We start from the raw sequence: 24,691 nt of genomic DNA, 5'->3' as shown, positions 1-24,691 counted from the left end.
TATAAAATGTATACTCACGTAGTTGGTTCGTCAAGGAACATAATAAGCGGGTTGTTGATCAGCTCCAAGGCTATTGAGAGCCTCTTCTTCTGCCCGCCTGACAGCTGCGAGGCGCGCGTGTTGGAGTGCTCGTAAAGACCAAGATTTGTTAGGATGTCTTCAATCTGTAATACGAGAAAAGATTTTATGTTTTAAACAGTAAGTCAAGTAATTTTACTAAAGGCTAATACATATACAAAATATATATTTATTCATTAAGTAAATACAATCGAAATGCTTTGAATTTAGCGATTTGTACCGTCAGGGAGCTACATCAAAAATCGGCTCGAAAACATATCGACTGAGTCAACTTGGTATATGAAAGTTTGGGAAATTGGAATATCTACTTTAGGATGTGTATCTAATATAGTTATTTTTCTTTCTTAAAATTTCATATCGAGGTTAAGTCAGATACACATCTAGATTCCCACCAGGTTGTCTACATTGTTTACTTGACGTCAGTAATTTGTTTAGTTATGCTGAGTTAAAATAATGTCTTTTAATTAATAATTTGTCTCGATAATATGACACTTTTTGAAATAAAAAGGAATTTACGAGACAGTGTTCTGACACATTAACACATTTACTGTGACATGCAGTAAATATAATTTAATTAGGATATTTGTTGACTAAAAATAAAGAAATGAACTTATATTTTGTAAGTATAATAATTATACTTTCAAACATCCAAAACGTCAGTGATGAAATACATGTGGGTTCATATCGGCGGCATATAATTGATGAAAGTCACAATGTAATGTTTGTCAGACAGAATGTATCGTTTGTCATACATACCTAACTCTTTTTACTCTGAATCCATTAATTGTTCAAAATTGTTATAAAACAAACCAATCCTAAACTACAGTTTTCTACAGAATGACCATTTAAAATCTTCAGAAAAATTTACAGTTGCAGCGGGAATAAAATTATGGCAAACAATAATTTCAGAATGCAAAATTTTCACGCTTTTTTCACTCTCCGAATTTCCTACCGAAAATAATCAAAACACTAGGTACTAATACATACCCAATTTTCACTTAATCTAATTGAATACCTTTAAACGAGCAATTGTTGTATATGTATATATATATATAATTATGACATGATAAGACTATCTCTAGATTAAGAGATATTGTAAATAATGATAATAGTATTTAAGATGTAATATATATATATATCGGGGATCTTGGAAACGGCTCCAACGATTAAATGAAATTGGTATGTGGGGGTTTTCGGGGATGACAAATCGATCTAGCTTTATCTCTGGGAAAACGGTTATTATCGAGTTTTAGCCCAAGCAAAGCTCGGTCGCCCAGGTACTTTAGTATTAAAAGCGAACTTATATATTCGTTAACCGACAGTAACCTACCGAGGAAGTAGGTACTTTAGGTACTTCAAAGAAAAAGAGAAGATGTAATAAATCATTTTGTCTTCTGTCACGCATTGTGATATTAAGTGAAGAGCTCTAATAAATTAATTACATTTTTTATCTCTCATTAAACACTTCCGATAAAATATACCTATTTACGACACATTTTATTTCTTCCACAAAGTCTTACTATCTTTTGCGACAGTCATTTTATTATGTCATCGAAGAAACTCGAATTGTTGTAACTAAAATGAAGTGTCATAACGAAATAATGACGTTTTCATCTCCGATGAATATGCCTTTAGTTCAAATAAATTAAATTGCTTGAAATGAAAATATTTCTTATGATCCAGAAGAAATCGATTTCTAAATTTAATGCGCAACCAGTTCGAGGACCTGTAATAAATTACAAATATGGTATCTTTATGGCACTTTGAATTTTCCATATAAGCAGTAGGTATATACGTTTCTAGTTTTTGCAACCAAACAGAACTCTGAAAAATCCAAAAAAACAATCATCCAATACAATCATGTTAATTGTGTTGTTTGTCCATCTCATGTTTGGAATGTGGTTTTTTAGAATAGCTTTAGGTCAGAAAAAGGCTACTTTTTATCCCGTTGTTGCACAGAGGGAACAGCGCGCGATAACCGAAATCCACGCGGGCGAAGCCGCGGGCAAAAGCTAGTTATTATTATAAAATAAAAGGTTTGGTGAAACTGCTGTAAGTAGTGATTAAGTACAGTGCAATTATCGTGCTTTCTAAAGGCATTTACACATGTACTTACAACTTCTCCTTTTTCGTAGCGATCCAGTGAGGTCGGTAGCTTGAGATTGGCCGCGATGGACATATTTTCACCAACCGTCAGCAGCCCCTGCAACCGGTCGTCCTGTTGAATGTAGCAAGACATCTTCTTGAACTGCTCTGAAATAAAATTAGCGGTTCAAAGTTACACATTTCACTTTTTTTTGATATTTTTAGGATTATAGGCAATAAATGCAAACGATGAAACGATGTATGTAAACCATCTTCTTTGTACCATGTTTGAGCAAATAAATGACTGATTACTAATTACTGATCAAGTAGTCCGAGTAGATTGGAATTTTGACGACAACCAATTTACGTTTACTACATTTTCTAATGTTCTTTTTTTACGTACTCATAATCCTTCCTCGCCCGTTGAGGAATACAGCTCCCCCGACCCCCGTTATCCTGTATCCAGAGAGCACATCCAGGAGCGTGGACTTTCCGGCGCCTGACGGGCCCATGATCGCCACCAGCTGTCTTGGTCTGAGCCGACCGTTGACTCCATGGAGAATTTGTTTGTATCCTGAAATAAAATAAAGATATTGGGAGTTCATTTATGAAAGACTCTGTTGCCAGGGACTCTGTCCGCGTAGAATTTGTTTATCGCTATCCCGCGGAAACTGCAATTTTCAGGGATAAATGTCGTATGTCTTTTCCCGGGACTCAAACTATTGTTTCATCTTAATCGGTTGAGCGGTTTACACGTGATAAGGTAACAAACAAAAAAAACTTACAAACTTTCGCTTCTATAATATTAGTGGGATTAAAAAGTCGTGGTAAGTTTGTATTGCTTAAGCTACAATTCTTTGAGGTTAATGATTCATGATCCAGATAGATTTTGCAGCTGGCAAGGGTCGTGGTAAGTAGGTACCTAAGTATTGTTTAAGCAGAAATTCTTTAAGGTTAAAGGTTCATGATCCAGATAGATTTTGCAGCTAGCAACCCATCAATGACCTATTTGATCGATCGCAACTCGTTTCCGCGACACGGTCAACCCTAGCTATGATAACCTTTATGGACGTCAGCGATTAGTTATGTTGATGACATGCTCTTGACTGCTATTGATGTTGTTGACGCTAAATAACGGCTTAATTGGATCAAAAATGTTGTTTGGTTTAGGACTAGGCTTGGTAACAATTTCTTATTTAATTTTATAGTAAGCACTTATATTATTGATTTTGCTTGTTTCCCAACAAGCAAAAGCAAAATATTTATCTAACCTCAACGCATAAAAAAAAATTAAGCACGAAAATAACCATGCGGCAATTAATTAACCAGGACGAAGATGATCGAAAAAATATTACAGGAAATAATTGTATTTTCTATAATATTTTTTTAATTCGATTCGATTCGCTACATTTTTATACGCTACATTTATATAACAACTCACAATGCTTTGCTTAGGAATATGTGTTACCAGATGTAAGTATGACTGTACTCGTATATGTACGTATACATACCTACACTCATATAGGTACAATATAACACTACCTATTCCATTATACCCTAATCAAGAATGTCTTTAATGTGCTGTGCTATGCAATAACGATGAAACACATTACGGAGGTCAGTTTAATAGCAGTTCAATGTTTTTATCTCATTTAGACAATCGACTAAAGTTTAAGCAAGAACCTACGTGTTGTCTAGAATCCACGGCAAGATTATATTTATTGTCTTGACCTCGTGAATCCTCACGTAAATACTTTAAAAGAATAAATAAATGAATGCTAAGAATGTCGGTTAATGAAGAATTAATTTTAAGAATGTTAAAATAATATTCAAAATGTCAGAGACTGGTGGTGACCCACGTCTAGGTCTGTATGTAGTACATCTGTCAAAAAAAGTTTTTTATTTTTATTTGACTGGATGGAAAACGAGCAAGTGGCTCTCCTGATGGTAAGAGATCGCCACCGCCCATAAACACCTGCAACACCAGGGGTATTTAGGGGTAGTTAGGACCATAGATGAGAGTGTGTATAGGACTCGGAAGGATATATAACTCCGTGATTTTCACTTATAACTAGTGGTACCTATTATCCAGGGCCCTATTTCACCAACGTAACAATGGTCACTGACATTATATGCCGAGTGACAATCTATATTTGTATCAAAATTTAATGATAATTATGTTGTGAAACAAGAATTATTTTTCTTATTCGACATTGATTTGTAGACTTTTCAGTAGGTAAATCTTGACATGAGATTAAAGCTGTGTCAGGTTTGGTAGTGGTCCGTGAATGGCTCTCTATAAAAGTAGTAGTCGCAACTGGCAGCGTGGTGAACTAGGGCCCAGAATTTAATCTTGATAAGGCGTCAATACAAAGCCAAGATCAAGAGCGGGTAGTTCGAAAAACTCGCGTGACTAAACAAACATGATACATCACACATCAGTTTACTCACGACCACAACTTTGTTTTGTCATGTGGCCAAAATGTCTAGCTCAAATAAATAATATGTGGTGTTAATTGCCTGATTAAATCCTAGAAATGGTACGAGTATTTGACGTCAGGACTACTCGTAGTTTTTTAAATAATAGCCATGTTTACTTGCCACAAAAATGACAAAGTTAATGACCCTAAACATAAAAGTATTCTCAAAGTAGATTCTTAAGAGCTATCACATAAGTGCGCATAAACCAATAAACAATGACACTCCACAAACGCTTGGAGTGTTGACAAAGATAAGCGTATTTTGTTGACATCTGTTCCTCCGACGTGTAACGATAATGTGTTATTTTAGCAGAAACATGTGCGGAAGCAAAAACAATGAAATCTTTGTAAGAAAAACGATAACAACGATATTTAAGACAATATAATGGCAATGTTTTTCGGATAAGCCGACCGGAAAGAGATTTCTGCAATTAACTGATGAATAACGTCACACATTACATCCACTATATCTTTATGTACCTACCAGCACCGATATCTGACACAAATAAGCGTGTATAAATATCTGATACGACTCTATTAGTACTTATTATTGCACGCTCCGCTGTGGCAGACATTAATGCAAGTGACTGTACGTAATAATGTGCGTTAAGTTCAAATTTTCGGCTCTCACTTTTCATAGTGTGTTTTACTTTTGCTTCTGTTGTTCTGTCATTTGTTTAAGGTTCACATGAAGAGATGCCTTTAAGAGTTCATATTTCCACCCGGTCCTGTAATTTGTTAATTTCATGGTGTCTTCTGTAATAAACAGTTATATGTCATTATACAGTTATACTTATCTTTATTTACGGATATTATCCCCTTCTTTGCAAATGTAGCACTGATTCGTTGAAGGACATTCTCGTGTTCTCGAGCGTGGCATCTAGGGCATGGATACCGGTATTCGGTATTACCGAAAAACCGGGATACCGGTCATTTTTTCCCCTCTTTTAATACCGGTATTAAATATCTACAAAACCGGTTTTTCGGTATTTTGACTTGTGCTTAAAATAGTAAATAGTGGCATCTGTATACGACACATATTGTTGCCCTGCAGTAATACTACAAACAATTGTATAAATAATTTGACATTATAATTTAAGTACCGGTTATAATAAATTTTGTGTTTTATAGTACTTACCTAAAATGGGTTTGTAATATAGGTTTCTAACTTATGTTTTTTTTGCTTTTATCCTAACGCATTCTTTTTTTTACTTATATATGTATTATGTGTAAATAAATAGGTACTTTTCTGTGATAGTATGAGTAACTTGTAAACGTATAACTTTGTTATAAAAATGTTTGTCAAAAATTTGTATCTGTCTTTGTTTAGAAAAAAAAACCGCCCAAGAGCGTGTCGGACACGCCCAAAATAGGGTTCCGTAGCCATTAGGAAAAAATTAAGTAATATTTTTCTAAGGATTTCGTATTTTATACGGAATCTTCCAAGTTTAGGTATATTTTATACCTTAGGCTGCTAATATTTACTCTTAAACTACTAATAATTCTCAAGCAAACTTAGCTGTTATAATTTTCCTTGAAACTTTGATATACTTACTACCATCCTAATTTTTTCCAAATTTTTCCACCCACCGGCTTAGATTTTAGAAGGGGGGGACGCTCGATTTTCATGAAAATTTGCACTTTAAAGTTGAATATTTCGCAAACAAATCACTGAATCGAAACTTATACAATTTAAAAGACCTATCCAACGATACCCCACACTATAGGGTTGGATGAGAAAAAAAACCCACTTAACGTCTATGGGAGGTACCTACCAAAAAAAATTTTTTTGAATTTTTTATTATACTATTTTGCCGGCATAGTTTACATATATATATCCATGCAAAATTACAGCTTTCTAGCATTGATAGTCCCTGAGCAAAGCCGCGGACGGACGGGCAGACAGACATGGCGAAACTATAAGGGTTCCGTTTTTACCATTTTGGCTCCGAAACCCTAAAAACGAATCGCAATAAAGTGTTTTGGAAAGCCTTTCAAAAAATTATCGTCAATATATCCTCTGAAGCCAGTTTTCAGTTAACTAATAGGATGCGTATGTACCTATCCTGTGTATCTACACGTTTAGAGTTAATTTACGCAATCAATTAGTTTTGACCTACATGCAGTAGTCGATAGTAACTCATTGCGAAATGGACTGTATTGTGAAATAAGTGACGGAGACATTTGTTTATTGGTAATTAATTTAATTATTACTTGATTAATGTTCTAAGCAAAACCTAGGCGTATATTTATATCTGCGAAGAAAATTATAGCAAATCGAGCAAGTCAATTTAAATAAGAAATCACACAAATTGCAGCTGCACACACGCTACATTGCGTAGTTTCCTGTGTAAAAAAAAATTTTAGAATAGAATAGTGCAATGAGAGCATAAAACGAGCCATTTTACCCGTGACGTTCATATAGCTACCGGAGCCGGTACGGCGAGGGTGGATAGACACGTCAAGGGGAAAATGGGTTTAATGCTCGAGTTTTACACTGCTTTTCACTTCGATTGAGAGGATCTTAAATAGGAACAGTGGAAAAAATATTGTTCACTTACTAGGTTTACTAATCTTTTATTTTTCATGCATTGCTATATAATTATATTTTTTAGTTTTTTGATTTATTTTGATTGATTTTTAATTTTACATACAATAAAAATTATTAAAAAATATATAGAAACTTTTTTGTTTCTGACACCTGATTACCTAGGTCTTAGACGTAGATTTTACTTGATGCACTAGAGCATAAAAAGTAATTAATTATATGTCACGTAGATCTAGCATAAATACCAACTTACGAGCATGAGAATGTAACATGGCAAACCTCCGCGGTGCGCAACTGGCCGCCTACAGAAGAACAAAATTCTAAATTCTAAATTATTGATACTCTTTGTTTTTTTTTTTCATTATTGGCTTTACTGTTAATTTGGCAAGGCGTAAGCAGAAATTGATTAATTATAGAAAAAAAATATACTTTTACTCGGCGATAGCTAAATATTTCACTGAGCTACTTTTAAATAAGGGCTGCCTCTAACGCAGGTATTGTGAATATTATTTGCTCTATTTATACATTTATTTCTTTTATATTATGTAAAACCTAATCCAACTCTCGTTTAGCTTTCTTTCTCTGGCCCGACACTAAAACGAGACTTGGATGGGCGCTGCTAGCAAACAGTAAGGCAGGGTTTTTTATTCCAGCCCTTCCGTTTTCCTGCTGATTCTTCTCATCTCCACTTCTACTCCGCTCCGCTGCTTCGGTAACGCCTTGTTATTTCTTCGACCGCCTAGCCGGTTACAAGAAGTGAAAATATTATTTATTTAGTCCGGTCTCCGGTTAGATTATCAGAAAATATTTGTCAATCAAACAATAAAATTAAATGACGGAGATGTCAGGGGTGCGCAAAAGTTCGGGGGTGGAAGCCCGTGATGTCACGCGGAATTTTAACCGGCTGTGTCTTCATTCTTTTTGTTTGATTCACAAAAGTAAAAATATTGGACATATATTTATATTGTAACTGACGGACTTACTTAATTAGATTTTTTCATGGCACTAGCCTATCAATATACACATTCAATTCTTAGCAGATACCTAAAGCCGATGAATAAACGCATAATTTTACTCCATATAGGTACTTACTAATGTTGGATGGAATACAATTATAAAACGACAACAAAGTTTGCAAGCTGTTCACACAATCAGTGGTTATTGATTTTAACATGCACGTTTCTAGTGTCGCATGCTTTTTTACGTCTCAATTTCTGCGTAGGTACTTGTATTGTCCATTACTTTGGATATTTCTACCAGTTTGGTTTACGATCATTCCACATCAGCAATCGTGTAGATACCAATGGCGTGGGGAGAACCTTTTCGTTGGGCTAGGATCCGATGTCAAAACCTTGTTAGTGTACATTATCGACGTCACGTAAAAATTTTAGACTACTCTTACTACTAGTGGGAATTACCTTGTTACGGCGTCACGATACTGGTAGTTAAAGATATAAATCAAAGCACCACCGTTATTGAGCTTAAGGTACTGGCGCTGATGTATCCATTCCGTCTCGGAGAATAAGACAGCCGGTGAAATTGACACATGATATTCTATATCTAAACCAGTAAGATCTAAACCATCTGGGCTGCCAATGCATTTGCAGGTCTCTGTTATTTCAGGTGCCCATGGATGATCAAATACAATTTGATGACCCACACTTGTTCTTTTGCCATCAAACTTTAAAACACATTAATGTACAAGTAGGTATGTAAGTAGGCGTGTAATTTAATCTACATTAGGTACGCGTCCGTCACTCCGTCCGTCCTTAAAAAGGTAGCTACATATAAAGAGGTAACCCAATTTTGTCTTCTTAGATTTGGAAGCCCTAAGGCCCCAATGTCATTTTTTTTTTTTATGTGTATAGGTAATAAATGTGAACTAGTTTTACCTAGCCTTACAATACACGTTATCAAAGTCGAAAGTACCCTCCATTAAATCGAGTTTAATAAATATCAGGATACTTAACGTAAACTGTTGATCAGCGCGTTGTATTTGTGTGACGTTGAAGTCATTGACCGTTTGCAAAGATCTTTCCTTTGTTGGCAATGCTTGCGCCCCCTCGAGCGGCCTACTTCGCACGTGCTATCACTATCAGCTGCATTGACGTCACGCGTTCACTGACACTGATAATATTCGCTACTGTTCGCCGAAAGTTAGGCGAATAGCACGTATAATATACTAACCGTTACCCGCGACTCCGTCCGCGCAGAATACGTTTATCGTTATCCCGCGGGAACTATGGAATTTTCCGGGATAACAACTATCCTATGTCCTTCTCCGGGGCTCAAAATATCTGTATACCGAATTTCATCTAAATCGGTTGAGCGGTTTAGACGTGATTGAGTAACAAACATCCAAACATGTTTACAAACATTCACATTATAATCTTAGTAGGAAGTAGGATAGGATAGGATAAGCAGTAAGGGCCTTTGAACACCGCGTTTTTAACGCACCGTCAACGCGCGTTTGTATCGATACAGCAGGGCTACTACGAAACTCGAAACTCGAAGTTCCTGTCGTGCGGTCCCTCTGACACTTATACTATTTAATACGAAAGCGAGATCCGCACGACACGAACTTCGAGTTTCGAGTTTCGTAGTAACCCTGCAGACGCGATACGCACGAGAATTATAAGGCTGGTGTATGGGGAGGAAAACGCGCTGTCAACGCGTCTTTCTAAAACTGGTGTCGACTGCGCGTTTAAAATACGCGGCTCTAACTGATAAAATTAAATTTTTAACAAAAAATTTAACCGACTACAAAAAACTATGAAAATATTTTTTTACCAGTCTGAAGTCGGTGCCTCAGCACTAGCCAGCAGCAGTGGACCTATTAGTCGTCTACCTCACCTACATACTACATATTGGGCTTCAATCACTCCTGCTGGCTCGTGCTGAGGCACCGAATGCAGACTGGTAAAAAGATATTTTCATGGTTTTTTGTAGTAAGTTAACAAAATTGTTATATATTTTTTTCACGTTTTTTAGTGTAAATAATCTAAGATCAGTTTAATGTCAACTGCGCGTTAACTTTTACGAAAGATTGTATTTTCCTACACAGAGCCGTTCATTATCGAGGAGTCCTGGTGCTTCTCCAACCTTTCAATTTCACTATCATCAACTGCTTTAAAGTAATTGAAATTCAACCCGTGAAGTACTTGTTATTGAGTAGTAGCTCCGTTGGTCAAATGTGGTCTTCATCATTACAAATTACCATAGATGTTCCTACAATATTTAAAGAGTACCCTCGATTTCCTTCGGACCTAACCATCAGGTCCTGATTTAGTGCTTATGGGACCTAATTGAAGGCGAAACGAGCGAAAAAATTTTTTTTACTAAGTAATAGGTTTATAAATGACGGCGTTCTGAGGTAACAAATATAAAAAAATTACAACTGAATTGATAATCTCCTCTTTTTTTGAAGTCAGTTAAAAAAGGCTCTAAGTGATATAAAAGCAACGCGCCAGATCGTCCTAAGAGAATTTCAAAAACTAAAGTAGAATATCTGCTGTAAGGATTGTTCTCGACTTTCTAATTAGTATGAAATTAAATAAATAGCATAAGCGAACGCATTCGGGACATTATTTATTGTGACAAAAGTAATAACTAGACGCATATACTTTTCGCATGATCATATATGTGAATCTGCGAAAAATATAAATAAGTACAACACGATTTGCATATTTGGCACATTTGGCACATCTGGCAGAGTTTATACTAAAACAAGTGTAAAAATTATCAACCTATGGGTCGCGACCGCGGGGGATTATTATATAACAATGTACCCATCTATGGTTATTCAACATTTGTATTACAATGTCAGAATAAAATTAGGTTGTCAAATATTTTTTCGGACCAATGGGTGTCGCACTGTGGTAACTGTGGGAAAACACTGTTACAATCTATTTGCTGATGCACCGATGATGTACCTATTTGCTGAATGTTCACGTGAGAGATAAAGACGCCTTTATTTCTTACGCGACGAAGAAACAGTCACAGTATATATATTATATAAGCTAAAGACGAAGACGTTTCCCGACGTGTAAAGTTCTTTTATATACACGAGTCATTTTCAGTCACACGATAAGACAAGTTCGTTTGTGTCTTCAACGTGAAACAGAGACTATTTATCTAAACCAGTAACTATTTTTTTAAATTATTATAACATTATCGTAAATTATTCGACCATCAAGATTAACATAATAACTATGATATTATTTATTTTACATACATGCGTACATACAAAAACAGAAAGAACTAACCTAAGATCTTAACTAAATACATAACAAAAAAAAATATAAAAAGAAACATCCCGTCCAAAAATTCAAAACTCAATACTTTATTGCTCTTCCACAATGTATGGTTACAGATGTTACAAAAGTTGTGGTGTATGTATGTATGTATATACTTTATTGAACTTACATAAAACACAAAAATAATACAAAAAGAAAACAACAAAACAAAAGAGTACAAAGGCGAACTTATCCCTAAAAGGGATCTTTTCAAGTATATGTGGTCATCGTGGACCCTGTTGAGCACAGCAATATTTATACAAGAGGGTAACTTTTACATATTATTATATTGGGCTTTTTCCGCCTGTGGCAGGGGTCCCATGACACTGCCCGCATTATCCCTTTGGACCGCAAGGCGCGATCCGCTGGGATACCTCACCTACAGGTACCTTACTACATGCCAGCTCTTGGGTCTCCAATAGCGTCAACCAATCGGGAAAAAACAACTAATTACCACTCCGCAACTTGATAGTTTAGATCCACAGAAGATCTTGAGTTAATTACTGGTTTTAATATAGCATAGACAAGACACAAAAAAATAAAGGCGGTTAATTGTTATAGATTAAATATTGCTTAAAAGCTAAGTTAATGAACAAAATAGTCCCTAGCAAGTAAACAACCGCTATCACACTATATTTATAGAACCCCTTATTTGCGTTGTGTTAATTGTCATTAATTAATTTAACTAAGCGTAATTGATAACCCTAAGATGAGCCGTGGCGTAACAGCAGCGAGTCATTGTAAAATTAAGCCTTATCGCGACCTTGCCGAGTAAAAAGGATTATGCACATAGATACGTGTTAACTAATTATTTATGAGTGGTATTTTAATGACAATTGGCTGTAAGTACTGAGAAATTGGGAGATAAGGATATCACAGTCAGTTTGACACAATTGTTCAGAGAGGTTAGTTTAAATCGACCTCTAAAGACTCCTTAAAACACGGATACTACCTGATTTAAAACAAAGTGTAATCGGTTCTATTCTCGACTCTGGTTTTGAGTTATTTATTTAACGCCTTGTTTGTATAAAAAATACTGGTGACCAGACGGCAGGCATTTATTTTCGCCAACGTTTGAGCATGGCCATTTAACGCGAAAACGCGATGTTTTAATTTTGAATTTTCATTGGTTGTTTGATTATATCACTTAAACTATGTTAAAGTTTTAAAAAAAACAAAACCAGCACCAATATCTGACACAACAACGAGTCTATTTCTAGGACCGGTATAGGACGTGTCAGATATTTTTGCGCGTTCCTATGTGGCAAATTTTAATGCCAGTAACTATGCAAAGACATTTGACACCACATTGCCTTCATTTATGTATGTATGTATGTATGTAAACTCTTTATTGTACAAAAGAAAATTAACAAAATACAACTGACAAACTTTAAGATACTTGTACAAAGGCGGACTTATCCCTTTAAGGTCATTTAGTCATTGAACCGAAAGACTCCAACAGCTGTTGTTCGTGAACTCTACAGAAACCGGTCCGGCTGTTAACCATATCACGCGGCTTTCGTTTAACGCGGTAGAGTCTTGATATCTCTTGCACCGTTGCACCCCACCATATTCAACTTCATTTGCGATTTATTTTCCCGTGAAAGTAAAGCTACTTGGAAGCGCTGGGTTTATTTCGAATATTTGGTTGGTCAAATTTGAACAATGACTTGTACCTTTCACATCAATCTTTGCAGCAAGTGGCCATACCGTCGCTTAGGTTTTGAACCGATTTTGAACATTCTTTCACCTATATATAGGTAGGTGGAATTTATCATCGAATAACATTTTTATCTTTTCTTGACATAGGTAGTATAAAATAAAGTCACAATCCCGCCGTCTGTCTGTATGCATGTGAGCTTAGATTTTTAAACTATTCAGGGAATTTTAATGCGGTTTTCATCATTAGTTAGACAGTTTGCTGAAGGTTTATATATGTAATACTCCTAAGTTACTCCTTCACGCTAAAACGGCTGGACGGATTTTGATGAAGTTTGATATGTAGATAGCTGGAGATCAGGAATAACACATAGACTAATTTTTATCCCTATTTTCCCACGGGATCAGGATAAAATCTCTACATCTCCACCGCTAGCTTTCGAGTCATGAAATTTGGCACAATTTTATAAGTGCAACGATTTTTAGAGAAATCTCATAGGATTTTAGTAAGGTTCCGGAACTTCAATTCAACTGCCAAATCTAATAGTTTACGCGCGCGAAGCCGCGGGAAAAATATAGTCACGGTACAATTTCCATACACAATCAATCATTCACTGGTAATAAAACACATGAACGTACATCAAGGTATGATCTAACGTGAAACTTTTAAGATCAATAGATAAATATAATGTAAAACGATATCAGCAGTGTCGTAAGTTTCTATTTAGTCCAATAGTTCGTTATTGTCCTACATTCGTTGAGCAACATGTCCTTGCGGTGACAAAAAAGGTATTATAACTTACTCATGATTCTATACTAAGTGACGAATCAAGGTCAATGCCGTATCTTACGCAAAACATTATGCTCTCAGCTTGGACTCTGTTCTTGGCATTCAGATGAACATTTGGGAAATGGAGGAAATACGACGTCTATTGTTTTACCACACAATAAAAGATGACAGTACCTAGAAAGAGATGGTGAATGTGATTGCGAAAGTGTGTACGTCAGATAGCCTATAGGGCTGTGATACTTTGAAAGAACCTTACAGCTGGCTTCATAAATAGTTTTATATTGCTGTTTTGATACCTATTGGTATAATGATACTTTTAAATGAATGTAGAATACTAAAATATGCAGTAAGTAGATATAATTCGTGAATAGTAAATGATTAGGTAACCATTCTATATGGTTTAATCCGTCGTAACATAATATATATCGAGCAATAAGAGCGGGTCATTTTTCATATGTTTAACTTTTTATGGAATATGACCATTGACCACATGTTCGTCAGTAGGTACTTATCACACAACGTTTGTACGTGGTGACAGCTTTTTGCAATATGATTCATTTAATACTTCGAATTCCATGTAAATACATACATTCATACCCAATATTGTAGATTAGATTCATTTGCAATAGAAATGTCATAAATATTATCATTTGTTTTTAAGCCCTCAAATTTATTAACCACTTATTACGATTACGAATAAAGACCTAGTTTTAACGAGAACTAACAGAAGTTTGCCTACTTACTTACACAAGTAGAACTGTAGCTGTGTCAATTCACGTGATGGAATTAAAAGTGCAATTAGAGGCTAATATTTCATATAAAACTGACATCTAATAAACAAGCAGCCTGATACTCTTAATTAGGTAGGTAGATTGTCAGACATCACCTTACTACAGTGTTAAGCGTGTCACACACATAATATTTTATCTGCGTATAATAACTTAATGATCTGAAACTATCACACACTACGCAGATACGATAATATTCGAGACGATACATTCAGTCTAAATCCTTCAAACTGAGTAGACTTGTTTTTTGGTGCGGATTGTTTATACAGGATGTTTTCGTGTCTATCTCTCTAGATTTACTCGCGTGCAGCGGGGCTCCCACATCAACCTGTATCTATCTGCAGATAAAATACTATACCATATTTATATCGGCAGATATTATACACAGATCAATTTATATACGCAGATAATAATAATGATAATTATTATAATTAATGATTATTGATTATTAATGATTATTATGTAATAATGATATTACCAATAAAAGAGTATGAGTATGAGTAATATATTTGCCATCTTTCGATATATTTCAGTGCCCACAGATACTTCACGATAAAATATAACTTATCTGCGCTGTGTGTGTTAGCTCATTGAATGGTATAGGGAGCGATATTGAGAGATATGCGTTCAGATACAGATATCTTATCGTATCTGCTTAGTGTGTGACACGCTTTACATTTGATGAACACAACATAATTGCGACCTGTAAACAGACGATCAAATTACTCACACGTTTTGCTGTACTTGCCAGAAATGAATCAATAACTGGTATTATTTTATTTTCATTACGGTTATATTTTATGTTATTTATTATTTATTAAGACTTCCTTAAAGTAACAATTTCTTCATTCAACCTTCCTTAAACCGGTTTCTTAATGAGAAATAACTGCATCCAATCATTTAATGGCCATGCAAATAAACCGATAGATAATTGTTATCCTACTACTTCATAATTTATTAGTTTAATTTATGGTCTTTGTAACACATGTAAAATCCACTTTTTTCTTAAAGGGACAACTGACAAGAACTGCCCACAAGATGGCTGCGGCCGCGTTCCAAATAGCCGCATTTACAAAATCTCGCAAATTTTGTTTAAAAATTTAAAATATCTTTATAAAAGGCTTCATATTTTGAAAATTAAAAATTAGTTATGATAGTGGGATAAAAGGTAAGTATATGTAGTTAAGGTTAAGTATGTCTATTTGACGTGCCTTGAGACTTTTTGTACTTATTTTTGCTGCTAATTTTATATCGGTTTAACAAAATACGTAATTTGCAATCATATCTATTGTTGGATTTTAAATGATAATTATATTAAATCCAATTTCTTGATAATATGTGACTTAATTTTTTTTTGTTTTTCTCCTAATAGATATTAGACGTATTACAAAATAATCACTTAAGTGGCTTTTTTTATTTCCTGTTAGATATATTGGTGGATTCGGCTTATGGGTCTAGAAACTGAATTACTATTCAGAGACAGTAAATTTATTGATAACATTTTTGCTAAAAGAAAACACCTATTTTAAGGTACAGTTTTTTTACCATATCCCGATCCCTGGTTTACTGAGGAAAAACATTGCAAATAAGCTCTAAAATAAGCCCTTTCAAGGAATAGGTCGATTACCCAGTCACCCTATAGGTATACGTGACCTTAATGTGCTATCAGAATTATCATAATAATATATGTAGAACGTGACTCCTTCAACTTTTAGAATCGTGATATCGCGGGAATGGTAATTCTTAGAAAAAAAAGAATAAAGACCATTTTTGTAGATAATTTTAAGATCTATAATTTTTGCCTCGACTACTTTTTGATAAAACTAACGGTTTTTGGAAAAAAAAAACAAATAACCTCAAATTTTGAACTTTGATCCCGAATAACGTTTTGCACACATGGGATCAATGGGGACATTTGACACTTTATTCCTAATGGTGTACCTACCCAAGGTCTCCACCAAAATTCAGCTTTGTCGGAATTTATGAAAATTGAAATGTCTATATTGAGCGGAGTTGAGGTTGCTCACATAATCTCGTATGTCAACGTGTTTCGGCAGAAACAGCCTTGGCAGAAATATTCCGGAAATGAAGGTTCATACCTACCGACTGGAATTGGTTTCATGCTGGTATCAGATGGGTATATTTAGGGGTCCTGGTGGTCACCTTTAAGAGCGTCTGCCGAGCACTTCCGGCAAAAAAAATAATGACATATTTCGCTTTTCTGTATCTACCAGTAAACTCCTAACTGATGTCATGACTATTATGTAATGAATTTCAAATAATACACAAAACAGTAACTAATAATTAAATTCATCATCATCATCCCAGCCTATATACGTCCCACTGCTGGGCACAGGCCTCCTCTCAGAGCAAGAGGGCTTGGGCTATAGTTCCCACGCGGGCCCAGTGCGGATTGGGAACTTCACACGCACCATTGAATTGCTTCGCAGGTTTGTGCAGGTTTCCTTACGATGTTTTCCTTCACCGCAAAGCTCGTGGTAAATTTCAAATGTAATTCCGCACATGAATTTCGAAAAACTCAGAGGTGCGAGCCGGCGTTTGAACCCACGACCATCTGTTTGAGAGGCGATAGGTCAAACCACTAGGCCACCACGGCTTATAATTAAATTATGTATAACTATTTATACACAACTATCCTATAATTAAAGTACATAATAATAATAATAATAATAAAACGAAAATTGGCGCAGTCCTATGGTAATGAGCACGGAAGCAGGGGTTGTACGTCCAGCCGGCGCACCCAACCATTGGGTGCACGGCAGTGGGTTGCCGCTTAGCTCGCATGCTGGACGCGTCGCGCATGATTTGTGTAGGTACTTATCAACTTATTTTTTGATGAAGTCGCGGGCAACAGCTAGGTAGTGCATAATTATTTTTAACTTTTTAGTTGTGTTTTGTGTACTTACTTATAATATGTATTTTCGAATTAGCGAATAAACGTTTCTATTTCAATTTATTTTTTTTATTTCTATTTTTTTTGGCGGCGTTTTTTATTATTTTTACTGGCGTTTTTTTATACGTGTAATATTTCAACTTTTTTTTCAAAGATCGAGTCCGTTCGCCTAGGACACTGAACGTCAATTTAAAATAAGGATATCTAGACCGGTAAAAGACAAACTATCTAGTGCCTTAAAATGTCTTTATAAATAGCTATTAGGTAAAACCTAGGTATTAGGTAAACTACTGGTAGAACTTTGAAACATTTAGCACAGGTTTATTTCTCGAGTTTAGTTTACTTACGTAATTGTACAGGTAAAGGTGAAGGATGAATATCGAAAACAGACAAAAGAAATAAATGTCACTTCTTTTTTATAAGTAGGTAAGTATTTGATAGTTGCCTGTTGCCTAGTTGAATTAAACATCATCACATCCTATAGGCATCCTATATAGTCTCAGACCGAGAGGGTTTGGACAGTAATTAGCGCGTGCGCAGTACGGATTGCAAACTTCACACACAAAATTAAAATCAATATTCAAATTAATGTCAATTAGAAAATTTCACAGTAAAAAAAAATTAAAATGAAAATTAACAACGAAATCATAAATGAGGCTCAAACATCAAAATCATTATTAAAACCGAAATTCAAATTGATGTCAAAATTTATTTTAAAACAACAAAACAACTACCTTTTTTACAAGCTTTTCTTCCCTGTTTATTTATCTATTTGTTTATTTGTTTGCTTCCAAGATTTGACCCACTTTCAGTGCTCGGTGCCCTTAGCGTAAATTATCGGTTACAAAATACGTCTCGATCGCGTTCGCGTTAAAGTCTCAATTTATATGGAAACACGAACAGCGCCTCTAGCGGAACGTTTGAGATGTTCGTGTATCCCTACAAATTGAGATTTTAACGCGAACGCGATCGAGACGTATTTTGTAACCGATAACTTACACTAAGGGCACGGGAACTTGAAATGTGGCAAACTTATGTAAATCTGGCGACAATACAATAATCTGGTAGTGACATTCTGGTGATCCGGCCAGGATCACCTCCACAGGATGGAACTCTTCAACGGTTAATGGCATCGACTTGAAATTTGGTATGCAACTGTAGTTTGGGTGACAATACAAGCACAGTTAACAAAAATTGCAGTCAGCAAAAAAGCTTGTATTAAAAATGATTTTTTTACCAAAACCTTATTAATCAGTTTAAAATTCAAATTTACCTAAAATTAAAGTGTAGTAGTATTTGGTAAATTAGGTACTCATGGTAGGTAGATTTAAATTATGGTGTATTACAGCTCCGTACCAACCAACTCATTATTTATCAAACACAGTTAAAAAACCGGAAATACGTTTACATAGGCGTCCCACTAAACCAACTATTTGCTGAAATATTACTGCATAATTTTAGGACACCCTTGTGACCACCCCGTGTGGTGTCGGGTTAGAATTACACTTCTCCATTTCTTCCGTGGATGTCGTAAGAGGCGACAGAGGATTATACTTAGGTTAAGGTATACCGTAGGCGACAGGCTAGCAACCTGTAACTATTGTACCATTTTTGTCAAACTTAAAACCTAAAATTGCTAAAAGTGACTCCGAACCGGTAACGTTTCGTGTGCTCTGCCTACCCCATTTGGGAATACATGCGTGATGTTTGTGTGTGTGTGTGTGTATTAAACAAAGCAGTATGCGCATGCGTCACCATGTTTAATGAAGTTTGATCGCAATGTTGACCAAAGTCCGCAGCGTTAGTCAAAGCGTGTGATAATCTAACTGCACCACTGGATGCCTACGAGTACATCCTGTTATTAATAGGGCTTATTACATATACTGTTTATATTAGACGAGTTGAATAAGCATGTCGTTACGGGATAGGTGATGAAAGTCATCTGCTTCTGGCGTTTGCAGACGCTCAAGATATAGGCTCAGCTTAGACTGGAGCGTTTTTAGTAAGAACCTTCTATGAAAGTATTAGAGAACTTTAAAAACCGGCCAAAAGCGTGTCGGACACGCCCAAAATAGGGTTCCGTAGCCATTACGAAAAAATTAAGTAATATTTTTCTAAGGATTTCGTATTACGGAATCTTCCAAGTTTAGGTAAATTTTATACCTTAGGCTTAGGCTGCTATTTAAGAGTAAAACTACTAATAATTCTCAAGCAAACTTAGCCGTTATAGTTTTCCTTGAAAGTTTACCACATACCGGTGGTAAATTTTGTTTTGACATTCATAAGTGCTTGTTTTGGCCTAAATTGAATATAGATATTTTGACTTTGACTTTTGATATGCTTACTACCATCCTGATTTTTTTCAAATTTTTCCATCCACCGGTTTAGATTTTGGAGGGGCGAGGACGTTCGATTTTAATGAAAACTTGCACTTTAGAGTTGAATATTTCGCAAAAAATCAATGAATCGTAAAATCGTTTCAGCAAACCCTTAATGGTTTTAAAAGACCTATCCAACGATACCCCGCACTATAGGGTTAGATGAGAAAAAAAATCACCCCCACTTTATACGTCTACGGGAGGTTCCGTAAAAAAAATTTTGTACTATTTTGTCGGCATAGTTTACATTTATATCCGTGCAAAATTACAGCTTTCTAGCATTGATAGTCCCTGAGCAAAGCCGCGGACGGACGGACAGACAGACAGACAGACATGGCGAAACTATAAGGGTTCCGTTTTTGCCATTTTGGCTCCGGAACCCTAAAAAAGATGGATGAAATCGGTAAAGTCGGTCTCAAGTTATTTACATGTATAGCCAGACTAAACCAAATAAAATAGAGAGTCATTTATTTTACACGTACGAGTATAAGTATAGGTACGTATTGTCTTGTATTGGTATTAATAGCATCAATCCACCCTGCTAACTTAAATATATAAAACACAAGTCTTAGAAAATCACATCTTTTGTATTTTACTATTACATAAACATTTAATTGTTTTGCGATTGTACCTTTTGCCATTGCCATCATCGTAAACTAAGCTCACCTGTGCGTCATGTATAATATTATTGCCGTAAATTAATCTTTGCACTTTGCTTTAGGCCAAATTTCCTTCACGTGAGGCTATCGTGGGAAATATTTCGTAGGATTTAGCGTGGCAACAGATATTTTACAAATATAATGCATTGAAAATTATACTCATGACATGAGTGACAGTTCAAAAGTTTGAGAAGAGAGAATCGATAGGTAGTTGCAGTAAAACAGACAGAATATTGTATTCAATGTTAAATAAAACGACATTAATTTCAAAATAATCACATAAAAGCAACGAAAAATATCAAAGTTAAGTGTCAAGGTACTCGATACGCGACACGTGAAATTTTTCTTAGTAAATTAAATTTCGTAAGTACTTATTACTGTTTCGATCGTTATTTCAAGGTTTTATTGTTATTTTTACTGAGCCTAAAAGTAATAACATTTATAACCTTCCCTCAATTAAATATTTATTGAATAAAAAACAATTGTTTGCTCATCCTATTCACGTATGCTTTAATTTCATAATTGCACTCTGCTAATGTTCTCTAGTTTTATGCTGATACTTACAAAAACGTTACCTACTGAAACTGGCTTAATACCTGTTGTAGTTAAACTTGGAAAGTACCAAACTTTTCTACCCAAGCCAAGCTTCAACATGGTACTTTCAAAAGCATGCGCGTGCTAGGACTTCTTGGCACAAAGATTCAACGACACTACAAGCTACGTGCTTTTCCACAGAATGAAGGTTTCTTGGTAGGCTAAAATATCGCCAGATGGCTTTAGTATCAAGAGGTTCGTTTGCTTGTGATTGACTAATTTTAGTCATTTTTAATTTTAACCAATCACAAATCGGACACAAATGTCAAAGTTGTTCTACGAGCCTGTCACAGAACCCTCATTGACAAATTCTCTTGCACGGACTGATATCTAGTAGCAAATAAATTACTAATTAGATCTGGCGTTACTTTATACATCCATATCCTAAAACTAAAAAAAGAAATAAATATCATGGGACACTGGACACATTGGATCTAACTCCAAACTTAGATAAAAAATACCTATACATGGTCACCATCCAAGACTCGAGATTCATACAGGTATCAATCTTCCCCGGTGGGGATTGAACCCGGGGATCTCAAGCTTCGTAAATAATCAGGTTCTCAAACTACCAAGCTTCCCTACCGAAACCAAAACCAATCATCTACCTAGCTACATACTTACACTAAGTGATCACCACACATCAGGCATTTATTCAAAAGTAGTTCAACAATAATAGAGGCCGGGACTAGTTGCCAAGGAGACCCGAGAGCCTAAAATTTAACAAGGTTGTACAGACAAAGACCGCGGCCGCAAACCCCTCTGCCGCTTGCTCCCCGGTTTACCCTTGACCTGTTAAATAATGCGCTTGAGTACGCCGAGTAAACCGGTATTAATTACGCGCAGCATTGCGGTACAGAGTTATTAAAGAATTGGCGGCCAACGCCAGCTAAATTGCAATCATTTTCGCTATAATTAATAAAACTGCCGCAAAAACCGTTCACTTAAGTTACGTGCTGATTTTAAGTTTTAGAAAAAAGTTTGTTAAGAAATAAGAGCTTATTTCATCATAAAACTTAAAAATAATTGTGTGTTTTGCACACCTATGTTTTTTTTTTTCATTTCCCTGAAAGTCCCAGAAGACAAAAAATTGAAAATATCTACAAAGAAACGAACATCACATATGTTTTTGTATCTTTGCCGTAATAAGTAATTCACAAATAAATAAGTTCAAGTTAAATGTTAACTGCATCGCTCTCTGGCGATTGGACATCGTAATATCTACCTCATTAAAAACCAGCACCAACCAAGGGCAAGTTGGCTTATAAAATCTTTAAATGCAGTTTTGTTTCCTTTTTAAATAAAACAGTACATTTAAGTAAAATGAGCTAACTAAAGGATTTTCGGCACTTTCCCCCAGGATCCTTACATTTTTTCCATCCTGTATATAGCAGCAGTACCTAAACGAAAATATATAGCGTGTATTTTTGATACTACCTCAAACTTTAACCATTATAGACTAGCACCATTTTACCATTTATTTAGACTTTTATTTTCGCGTGATTGGCCAAATTGCGACGCGTAAGACGGGCTTTTATTGGCGAAAGTTGAAGGAGACATAACGCTGCGATTGTTAACCTAAAACAGTACTTATTTACATCAGTTGCGTGTGATTAAGGTCAAAGTAGGTGCATCGCAAATTTCGCGGAAAAATGTTTACGCCGTTCAAGTAAGTTACAATATTTGGTTACTAACAGATAAATAACGAATGTTATTGCAAAATCGTTTAATTTAGTAACATTGCTTTAGTTTAATTTATTTAACTAGTGCGGTAGGTATAAATATTATAACTACCGCGTGTTAAGTTACTGGTACCGTACGCGCTAGGCGATTCCCATGCGATTTTTCATCAACCTTTCGTTTTTATCTGTTAAGTAGTTTTATTATTTTAGTAATACACATAGTGATTGACATTTTATCGAAAGATCAAAATGAATTATTTAATAATCATATTTTATCGTTTTTTATAAAGTTTTGTCATATTTAGTGCAGTGTACACGAGGCATTGCAATTTTAGAGGATAATGAGGACATTGAGCTGAAAAAATTTATATTGAACCTCCAGATCCGCCATCGCTTCGATGAAGATTCAGGCGAAGAAGATGCTGGTGCTTTAATAAATAATTGAGCGGCAGACAACTCAACGCCCCATGCGAAGTTGTATTGCGTCAGTCCTTCGGTCATGCCGCAATAAGAATACCGTATCTAGCCAAGAAGATGGAGAAGACAAGGAACTAAGAGGACGCAGCAACAGCGTTTCTAGAGTACTGTTAGATCACGTAGTCGTAGTCGTAGATTGGAATGCTCGAAATGTGGTAGGATATGTCTGCATGCAACTACCAATTTCATGTAAAATAAACTATATTTGTAACGTCTCGGAAGCTCATTTATTAAATAAATATAGTAAAACGTATGTTATAAGTTGCAACCGAAGAGGCTGATTTATTAAATAAATAATTTAAACATATTTGTACTATTACTAATTTCATATTATTTCCAAATTTTTTCCTCAGTACGTGCCTAGCGATCCATATGGTACCAGCGTTTTTTTTCTAAACAAAGGTCTGTCAAATTTTTTATTACTATAACTCGTTACATAAGCTCTAATAACAACATATTAAAAATTACAAAAATCGGAGACCTCAAAAAACTCAGTCTATAATGGGTTAAGGGCAGTTAGTAAAGGCCCTAATAATCACATTTTACTATGTTTTAGTAAAAAAAATGGACTTATTATTTTCCTTACAAAATTAATTAGCACGCAATGTATCACTACGCGATACTGCTTTGTTTTTATTCAAAACGTCACACTTGTTGACGTGACAGCTGTCACAGAACGCTTCTCTCTCGTATCAAATTATTGTACGCATTATATTGCTGCTCGAAAATATATCAAAAATTAATTAAGCCTTGGTAGTTAATTATAAATTAACAATTTGTTTTGAAATCGGTTCACAGCACTTAAATCTTCGTCTGGTTACAGTTTGAGGTAGTATCAAAAATACACGCTGTATACATAGGTGTGTGTATATGGCTGATAAACATTTATTTACTTCTCAGGGTGACTTCGATTTTCGAAATACATATGATACATAACACTTATCCTTCCCTTTCCTCTTATTATTACTTTTGTTTTTACTCGTATATACCTTAGCTTCGGTACCTTAATTTGGCATACCTATGACTTGAAAAAACTTTATTAGTAGTCTTAGAAAGAGATCGTACACAATCGAAGAAACTGAATCACGTGCCAGGGTAGAACCTTTTCACAAACAATTTCGCTATGATTTCTTAGGAAAATCTATGAGATTTTTAAATTTCAATTTGAGATATCAACATGACATTAGTAGCACAAAGGTTCCACCCTGGTACGTGATTCCTTGACTGTACTTTTCGTCCTTGAATAGCGAAGTTGTGTAGCAGT

General features: G+C 35.3%; 1 protein-coding gene across 2 annotated transcripts in view; it reads right to left on the bottom strand.

The window, feature by feature from the left end:
* The window catches only part of LOC141431952 (ATP-binding cassette subfamily G member 4), a 44,226-nt gene that overhangs the window by 9,386 nt on the left and 10,149 nt on the right, over positions 1–24,691 (bottom strand). For both annotated transcript variants that reach the window (XM_074093248.1, XM_074093249.1), the window contains exons 2-4: positions 2,567–2,737; positions 2,195–2,331; positions 19–164 (exon numbers count right to left, since the gene is read on the bottom strand). In XM_074093248.1, coding sequence (XP_073949349.1) covers positions 19–164; positions 2,195–2,331; positions 2,567–2,737 — 454 coding nt within the window. The remainder of the gene's footprint in view (positions 1–18; positions 165–2,194; positions 2,332–2,566; positions 2,738–24,691) is intronic.

Source organism: Choristoneura fumiferana, chromosome 10 (genome assembly GCF_025370935.1).
Source record: "Choristoneura fumiferana chromosome 10, NRCan_CFum_1, whole genome shotgun sequence".
NCBI classification, from domain to species: domain Eukaryota; kingdom Metazoa; phylum Arthropoda; class Insecta; order Lepidoptera; family Tortricidae; genus Choristoneura; species Choristoneura fumiferana.
The sequence above is the reverse complement of the archived record's forward strand: the minus strand, read 5'-3'. Positions and strand labels throughout refer to the sequence as shown.